General features: G+C 45.6%; 1 protein-coding gene across 2 annotated transcripts; it reads right to left on the bottom strand.

Moving 5' to 3' along the window:
* Positions 1-2,491: 2,491 nt before the first annotated feature.
* On the bottom strand, positions 2,492-6,734 carry LOC106910393 (zinc transporter ZIP1). 2 transcript variants are annotated; one of them, XM_088013800.1, is made up of 4 exons: positions 6,545-6,734; positions 5,287-5,511; positions 5,076-5,206; positions 2,492-3,796 (listed from the first exon to the last, which is right to left on the bottom strand). In XM_088013800.1, the coding sequence occupies exons 2-4, from the start codon at positions 5,462-5,464 to the stop codon at positions 3,119-3,121; spliced, it is 987 nt and encodes a 328-aa protein (XP_087869926.1). In that variant the 5' UTR covers positions 5,465-5,511; positions 6,545-6,734; the 3' UTR covers positions 2,492-3,118. The 2 variants fall into 2 exon arrangements, with proteins under 2 accessions (XP_087869926.1, XP_014832494.2); XM_014977008.2 differs by having other exon boundaries at positions 6,398-6,733.
* Positions 6,735-9,167: the final 2,433 nt, after the last annotated feature.

The following is a 9,167-nucleotide window of genomic DNA, read 5'->3' as shown; positions in this document are numbered from 1 at the left end:
AGTTAACTCCCTTCTGACCTGGCATCCTGGTTTACTAAGTTTCATATCTGCTCAAGAGCCCCCCTGGTGGTTGAAGAAAAATCCACATATATATGAAAAAAAAAACACTGAATGCTCTTTGGTATTGATCAGGGGGCCGGACCAAATGAGGAGGCGGGCCGGATCCGGCCCGCGGGCCGTAGCTTGGGGACCCCTGTATGGGCTCTTTGCACCTCAGCTTCCGCGTTCGGGGTAAAGTGGCTCGATTGTTTCCGATCCAATACAAATATCATTTACATCAGGTGCTTTCAGGGCTTGGCCAAGGTTTGTACATCGATCCGAAGCCCCAACAAGTCAGCTGGAGAAAGGTTTTAGATGTTCGCCTCGTTATACATTCACTGACACGAAGGTGAGTTTTACTTAAAACTTTGTGGCTAACATTAACGTTAGCTTATGCTAGTAGGCAATATTCTCGGACATTGTTCTTGTAAAATGTGCTATTTAAGTATCTGAACATTCTAACGGACAATGTATTTATCTTATTTTCAAGTATATCATGTGTGTTTATTGTCGTTAGTGTCACAGACTAACGGGGTTCGGTTCCGGTTCGGACTTTTTACTTCCGAAGCCTGACGGAGCTCAACAAGCCTCGTAGCTTAACAGTAGCGCAGCTCTGGTGTCAGAGATCTGGTTCAGCTGTTCAGGTTCAAAGTTGCTGCTTTTAGAAAAATATGACCGTGTTGCTTCATGTCTCCGTGTTATTTCGTTTTATTACCTTTGCATGTTTCTTGTTCAGAGCTCAGATAGGACGGTGTTTACAGCAGGATGTACAGGCGGATCAGTTGCTCGGCTGTCTGGCTCTGGTCTGCTCTCTGGTTCCCATAAACTCTTTCAGGCTGAATATAGAAGTGATTCCATGGAAATAACTCAGGGAGGCTCCTTTATTTACCATCCGTATCCCCGGTAGTTTTAGGCTGATCCGGAGTGAAGTGAAGGCTGCAAACTTTGCTGTTCGGCGTTAACTGGTAGCGACAGATATTTACAAGCCATCTTCTTAATTCAGGATCGCTTGGAAATTAACGAAAACTTAAAAGCCCATTATATTAGGAAGACAACAATGTTAATAGTATTGTTTTTTTGCATCTGAAATACGACTTAGTCTTTTCTACCAGTCATGGTAACTCAAAGCGGAAACAAGTGAGCCGCATTAGCTCCTGGAGATGTGACGTCAACGCCTTAGGTGCAAAGAGCCCATTAGACAATTAATATTAATTGTATTAATTTCATATCATTATCGCGGTAGGAGCCATTTGTTTGTTAAATACTAAATTAACTAAGTTTGTCCAATGTGATGTTTGTTTAAACTCAGACGAACGAGGTCGTTAGTCCAAGTTTGTCGTTTATTGAACGTTCAGAAACTACAGCGGCTGAACAGGTGATCAGCTCTGAACCATGAGGACCTTTTTACTCTGTTGTTTAAACACACCCGTTACTGTGGCAACCGCCTGCGCCCCCTGAGCAGAGTTTACTTTAAAAACGTAACATTCAGTCCAGGCACGTGCAGAGGGGGGGGCTGGGGGTGCTTGAGCACCTGCCCCATTAGTGGTCTCTGCACGGCCCTGATTCAGTCCGTTATATCAGGCCTTCAGGCTGGATGTTTATCTTGTGATTATTAATCACAGCGGAAGCTGATGAGCTGATTTAAACTCCTGCTCTGATGGTCAGTCGGTCTTTGAGTCCCTTTTTATTTTATTTTGGTAATGGAAAAAAAACGCACAGAATAGCGCAAACAATAATTATTGAGATTATTTAACGGTTTTGTATGTTGGTGAATTTTTTGGTAAGCGCATCAGGACAGCTGGTTTCACCTGCCGCCCAGATGGTTGATAACTAATCAGGTCATGTGGGGAAAAACGATGTTATTTCTGCTATGACTTGTTTTTATCAGAAGGGAAACTGATGTGGTGCCGCTGCAGCCTGACCTGTATCCGATCTTCTCATGACAGTCTGAACAACGCAGGTCCGATTCTTTCCGAAAGCGACCCAGGCCACTTGGGTATCCGAGTCAAATGTGGCCCGACGTCCAGGTCGCATTCATCTGACCTGTCACCGATTCTCGATAAATGTCTCTATTCTGCGCCTTGATGGCCAAGCGGGAAGAAAAACAACCATGACAGACTGCACAACTTCCAATATGTAAGCTAAGCTCCACCGTTAGCCTCCATGTTTACTTCCGCAAACTGAGCACTTCTTCTTTTCATGGCGGTTGGCAGAAGACTGAAAAGATGACGCTACTGCGCTTGCGGGACACATTCAGGTCGTTTAAAGTTCACACTGCAGAACACATTTACCTGGAAGTGTGAAATCCGACTTGACAAAAAATATGAACTGGGTCACTTCAGCCTGCGATTTCAGTACTAAACAGATTCTGAATTTTTCTAATCAGGACATCGAAGTGTTTGATCTGACGGATGGATTCATGTTCCTCTGGAAAGGATGTGAGCAGCTGGTCTCAGGATCCAGAACCAGAAGGGCTGATGTTTTTTTAATAGAATATACAGAATATTCAGTCAGGGTGCAGAAATAAACCAAAGAGGAAAAAATAAACATTTAATCAGTAAAATAAAAGCAGAATATATAAATACTTATATCTTCTTTTTTTTAAATCTAAAACTATTTCTGTTTTTATCCATCTGTACTCCACTCTGCAGTCCAACAGGGGGCGCTGTGGTTTCTGTTTCTGGTGATTTTTGCCTCCTGATGCTGATGTTTCCTCCGGACTCTGAAAACATCTGGACCAGGATTGTTTTAAATTATGAGACATTTATAATATCTGGTTGTACAAACACACAAAGTGACGTCATGAATGTTGAATATTCTCGTTGGGGATTGGATGTTGGTGCCGTACAGGAAGTTGCCGTGTTTTACAGGAAGTGATCATGTTTGGTTTACGACCGTGGCAGCAGCAGGTTGATTCACCTCCTTTAGTTAAACTCCAAGAACTTTATGAGAATTATCACTTTGATGAAAATTCCCTTTGTAAAACTCTGACCGTCATTGGAACAAAGATCCTGTATAACAGACAGATGCCCTCCTCCATCAGTCCAAGCCAGAGGTTCTGGTTCCCCCGTCGCCATGGTTACAGCTTGATGAAGAGCACCCCGGTGACGGCGGCGAAGCCCAGCAGCATCATGGCCACTTTGGGGATGCGGCCGCGGCCGGCAGCCAGCTCGTGCGGCAGGATCTCCATGAAGGTGATGTAGAGGAAGGTGCCGGCCGCCAGCCCCTGCAGCGTGCAGCGGGCCAGCCTGTGCTGCGGCGACATCCGGCTCTCCGTGAGCCCGACGCCCAGCGCGATGCCCAGCGGCGACATGACAGCGAAAGTCAGCAGGCAGCCGGACACCACGGCGCGCCGTAGCCGGCCCTGGGACAGCGCCGCGCTCAGCGAGAACGCGATGACGCTCTTATGGATGAGCAGCGCCAGGCAGACCTCCAGCACCTCCTGGCCGCGCTGCAGCAGCCCCACCGCCAGCCCCTCCAGCACCGAGTGCAGCGACAGCGAGAACACCAGCACGAAGGCCCGCAGCGCCGACTGGGAGCCCGGGGCGGCGTGCAGGGGACCCGCCGGCTCCGCGGAGCCTCTGCGGCGCTGGGCCAGGCCGCCGCCGGCCGTCTGGACGCCGGAGTCCGCCATCAGGGCCCGGCGCTCCTCCAGCTGGGGCGGAGACTGGTCCTTAAAGGCCAGGACGATCTGCTCCAGAACCAGAACGAGGAAGAAACCCATGGCCACGATGAACTCCGGCAGAGGGAACTGGAGCTGGAACAGCAAACACACCACTCGGTACCAGAACCAGAACCCAGTAGCAACCAGAGTAACTAACAGAACCAGTATCCCGTGTATGTAAAGCTGAGGTTTTCAATCTGACACATTTTTTGTATATTTTGTCAAATTAAAAGTTACGTCCTTGAATACACATGAACATAAATCCAACATGTAACAAACTGGTGTGATCACATGGTTTTGTTTGATAGATAATTTAACATAATTAAAAGCAGTTTAAAGTATATTTAATGAGGTGTTGCTAAAACGGTCCTGATACATGAAGGAAGCAGGAAATTAGTTTAATTCCAGGTTGTTAACGTTCATGAAGCTCATGGAAATGATTCCCAAAAAACCTTTACTATCTAATATTTATTATTCCATCAACCAATTATATGTAAACAATGTTTAGAAAAAGAAATAACTGTTTAGCATGCTAGTTTCCTTGCTGCTAGCATGCTAGCTTAGCTGCTAACTTGTTAGTGGTGATTGTAGGGGTCCAATAGTTGCTCCAGTCAGAAATGGAGACGTTGATTATGTTAAAAGTTCTCCAACACGTTGTGTTTAAAATAAAAACATAAAGAAGCTAAACATTCCTATTGGATGCAGCACTAAATCTAGTTTATTATCAAAAAATCTACACTGAAAAACATTGAAGACTCCTGGATTAAATGGTTCTGCCAGGACCAGAACGGGCCGGTTCCTGGGCTCAGAACCATCAGCTGTGAGATGTTTCATCTGCTGAGGTCAAGGGTCGTAAAACATCCGTGTTCCAGCCGAGTCACATGACGGCTCACCTCAGCGCCAGGTGAGCCGTTAGCGTTAGCATCATCATTAGCTTTCATCATATCAGTGGTAATGATTTGATGTTTAAGTGCCAAATTATTTTAATCTGATTAACACTAAAGTTTAGGAGGTTGTTTTTATGTGTGTAACATCATTTAATTTGTATCATTTAATGTAGTTTTAAACATGTATTTTTAATCATGTTATCTTGGTGTTCTTGGGGGCCCCCTGGTGGTGTGGGGGCCTGAAGCAACTGCTTAACTTGCAAGTGCCTTGGGCCGGTTCTGATCAAAACTGTCAGAACTTTTTAACTAGTCGTTTTTATGAAACACAATGTTTGACTTCTGATCTCATTATCCAGATTTGAGCAAACTACAACAACCTGACAGCAGAAAGACTTTCAGTAGTTAAAAAATCCTCCATGTCCCCCAGGGGGCGCCGTAGACCTGGCCTGGTAAGCATGGGCTGTTTCTGTTAGTGTTGGTCGTACTTTGATCCCAGCGTCCCTGAACGCCTCGCCGATGCTCTGCAGGAAGTCGGGCAGCAGGTCCAGCAGGCAGGTGGCCATGAAGACGCCTCCAGAGAAACAGCTGATCAGGGCCAGCAGGCGGCGCCGCCGCTCTAAAGAACACACACACACACCCTCAGCATCGCTCAGCCAGCTGGTCCGGAGTCCGGACGGAGCAGAACCGGGCCAGTACCTGGGTCCGCGCCGCAGCGGCCACCTGCCCTGACGACGCAGAGCGGGACGAACCCGAACAGCAGCGTGACGGACAGCAGAACCACCAGCGCCACCAGTTTGATCTCCAGAGCTGGGAGGTCGGCCGGGTCGTCCCGCAGCGCCGCCGGGCCCCCCTCAGGACCCATCAGGACCGTCATGGCCACCTCAGAGCCCGCAGCAGCCTGGCCTGGACCGGAACCAGAATCTGTGAGAACAAACGCAGCCGTTAGCATCCAGGGCTCTGGAAACAAACCAGCGTTTCAAAGCTGCAGGTTGAAACTTTTCTGAAAATAATTTCTGGCAATGTCAACATGTTTAACCTGAGACGGAAAATCTGACAAGATCCCAGTGCTAAGTACAAACTCTACAGCTAACATAGCATGTCAGGAATGCTAATGCTAGTTATCATAGCCACTGATGGCAGAAGATAAACGGCTTTCCTGTAGCGATTACTTGTTTCTCTGCCATTAGCACTTTAGCAGTGAAGACATGAGACTGGTTGGCAGCGCTAAGCCCCGCCTCCTGGCTCTGATTGGTTATTTTTGGTCGATAGCGGTTAGCACAGTGCTTCCTCAAGACCCCTGCTCTGCATGTTTTAGATGTTCCTCTGTTCCAGAACAGCTGATTCAAATGATTGCATGACCATCAAAAAGTGCAGAAGGCTGTTAATCACCACAGATTCAATCCAGGTGTGGCAGAAGGGAGACACCTGCAGGGCAGGAGGCCTGAGGACCGGAAGAGAAACACTGGGGTGGTTAGCAGCAGATTATGTGTCACAACATGGAGGCCATTTAAAAAATCAGGTTTTTATTAAAGCTGCTGCAGCTTTAATCTAGTTCCTGTTTCTCATTCCGGGATTCCAGACTGAAACTCCAGAAATCGGACTGGATCCAGATCCAGAACCGGAATGTTCCAAAATTTTCCTGGTAGTTCTGGATGGGTTCTAGAAATGGAAAGCAACTGATTGGATCAGAACCGGGATTTTAGCTCCTTCGTATATCTGGAAACTTTGAGTTTCAGTCTGGACTCACGCGGTTCTGTCTAAAAAAGTTATGACCCAAACAGAATCAGAAGTTTGGATCTGTACTCACATAACCTGAAGTTGGATCAGAACCATCAGAACTTTCCTGCTGAGCCTTCAGTCCGTTTTCAGTCGGAACCAGGCGGATTCAGACGCGAACCACTACTTTTTCCACTTTGGTCCAAAGAAAAATCACGCGAGAAAACCCGCGACCCACCGCTACTCCTTAGGTTCCCGAATCTTGGTCTTCCCGGACCGGTTCGGTTCAGTCACGTGACCCAGCTGCTTTCAGGAGGAATGTTCTTCTCCTGACTGGGATTTATGGCGGACAGTCCGGGAAGATCTGACTCAGTTCCCATCACCAGATCCCGCCTCAACCAGGAGCTGACGTCAAACGCCCTGCAACGACACAGCAGCGCACTTCCGGTTTTCAAATTAAAAGGAAAAAAAATCTGATACAACTTTTGTATTTCATTATATTTTACTATACCTTATTATTTTATTTGTTGAAGTTTTTTTAAAAAAAAAAAAAAGTATTTCAGCATCAAGTAGAAAATCAGTTAAAGGAAACAGATTAAACTCCCTTTGGGTTTTTCCTCGTGCTTTTATTTTGAAGATGCCACCGGTTTTCCGGTGTAACCGTGTGTAACTTCCCTCAGCAGCAGGCAGAGGAGGAACCATCCAGTCGGAATCCTGGAACAGTGGGAGTCACTCCTTATCAGTCACTAACCAGAAAGGTCAACAACCCGCAGAACCAGAACCAAAACCCAGTCCGATTCCCAGAACCTGGAACAACCAGGTCAGGAAACATGGAGGCGCTAACAGAGACGGTCACAGCAGGAAGATTGTTTTTATGTTTGTGTTGGTGAAGAACAAAAACATGTTTTGAGCAATAAAAAATCATAAGAACAAAAAATTTGCCAAAAGAAAACAATTATACAAACTGTAACATTATGGAGCCTCATAAAAAAAATATTTAATACCAATCAATAATTTCAGAGGAGAAAATTTCCATGTTGTCATTTATGTCCAACTGGATGCAAACATTGCTTAAAGTCTGGTCTCCTCTTCCAAAATCAGAATTTGTTTGTTGAAATTTTGCTTCATATAGTGAATGAATTGATAAAACCTTTAGATTAATTTTGTTGAAACCCAAACATGACTTGTTCCAAAAAGTTTTTCAGTCAACTTAGTTACAGAAATGTTGCCTTAATACTTAAGAGAGAGGACACATCCAGAACAATTAGGACTCAGGTCAAAGGTCACAACAGCTACAGCTTGTTGAGCTTTACGTCCGACACACTGAAAACTTGTTTTCACTCATTGGTCTTAAACCTGACTGAGGCCTGATTTCACTCAGTTTTTCAATGATATTTTGTTGTTTTATAGTTTACCTTTGTTTGTTTTCTTTATCTTTGCACCAACTGTGGCTGATCCTTTTCTAAAGCATTGCTTATCTTGATTAGGTTAGCTAGCACAGCATTAGCATCATCAGGGTTTGGGCTGCTAGTTGAAGATGGTTTCTTATTTGTTTTTTTAAAGTGGCCTTTATTTGAAAATAGCCAGGAAAGAGATTAATGAGAGAGGCTGGGAATCGAACCTGTGACCACCGCCACGAGGACTAGGGCCTCAGTATGAGGGTCGTGCTTTGCCCCTGCGCCACCACAGCAGCCCAGGTTTCTTAGGGTTACTGGAGGTGGCAGGAAATCCTTCACGTCATCAGCCTCGGGTTGAAGAGTGAAGAACTGCGGCCATTTATCTCGATCCTCCGCAGCGGCTGCGTTAGTTTCTCAACTTGTGTTATTTTTCTGGCACCTTCCTGGGATTAAAATAATATTACAAGATACAAAAGCTTTTCACTCTTATGTTAGGATATGCATATGGAGTTAGATTTGTTCCACAATTATTCAATCAAAAAAAAAATCAAAGCAAAAATCATTAATCCATCTTCTTTACACCCTTGTCCCTTGGTGGGGTCAGGAGGGCTGCTGGTGCCTCTCCAGTGAACGTTTCGGGCGAGAGGCGGGGTCACCCTGTACAGGTTGCCAGTCTGTCGCAGGGCAACACAGAGGACAAACAACCATGCACACACATTCACACCTAGGGGCAATTTGGAGAGGCCAATTAACCTGACATGTTTTTGGACTGTGGGAGGAAAGCGGAGTACCTGGAGAAAACCCACCATGCACAGGGAGAACATGCAAACTCCATGCAGAAACACCGGGGCTGGGAATCAAACCCAGAACCTTCTTGCTGCAAGGGAACAGCTCTACCAACTGCACCACTGTGCAGCCCTAATCATTAATTTTTTTTTATTTTTTTTTATTTTTTTTTTTTTTGGTTGAAACTTTTTCTGAGTTTTTTGGTTGAACTCGTTTTCTTGCTTATACAACTTTATTTGCTTTGGCGAAGCTTACATGAACATTCTGGGCGGGGCTTAAGGACGAGCGATGTAAGACGTGTTCCGATTGGTTAGCGCTGACTAAAGCGGATGACTCCCTGAGATCTCAGAACTCCGTCCCGAACTGCAGGGCTTCGGTGACGGGACACAGAATGTGATGGTAAGTAATCTTCACAAAACTACACCGTTTAGCAGCTTCTAAAGTGTCCACCCTGTTTCAAAGAAGAAATCTTACTCAACTTATGACCACAGTCACATATTTTGTCTGCCGCGGTCCCCGGTAGCATATTGTGCTAGCTAATGTTAGCACTAGGTAAAGTTCATAAACTAGGCTTGTGTAATATTCGCCTGTCTTTATGTTGAATTCGTTAACCAGCGCACCTCTGTCGAGTGGCATTAAGCGTGGAAAATACCAAATATATCTGGAGGAAATATGTGT

This window comes from Poecilia mexicana, unplaced genomic scaffold (assembly GCF_051168715.1).
Source record: "Poecilia mexicana isolate PSO_F unplaced genomic scaffold, ASM5116871v1 scaffold_16, whole genome shotgun sequence".
NCBI lineage: Eukaryota > Metazoa > Chordata > Actinopteri > Cyprinodontiformes > Poeciliidae > Poecilia > Poecilia mexicana.
This window is presented reverse-complemented; position numbering and strand designations above follow the sequence as displayed.

Bases quoted from the DNA above. Each gene is read 5' to 3' on its own strand.
- LOC106910393 (XM_088013800.1), bottom strand. From the start codon at position 5,464: ATGACGGTCCTGATGGGTCCTGAGGGGGGCCCGGCGGCGCTGCGGGAC. The intron at 5,207-5,286 runs GTACTGGCCCGG...TGTGTTCTTTAG, and splicing joins CCGCTGCGGCGCGGACCCAG to AGCGGCGGCGCCGCCTGCTG. The intron at 3,797-5,075 runs GTACGACCAACA...TTGCTGTTCCAG, and splicing joins TCAGGGACGCTGGGATCAAA to CTCCAGTTCCCTCTGCCGGA.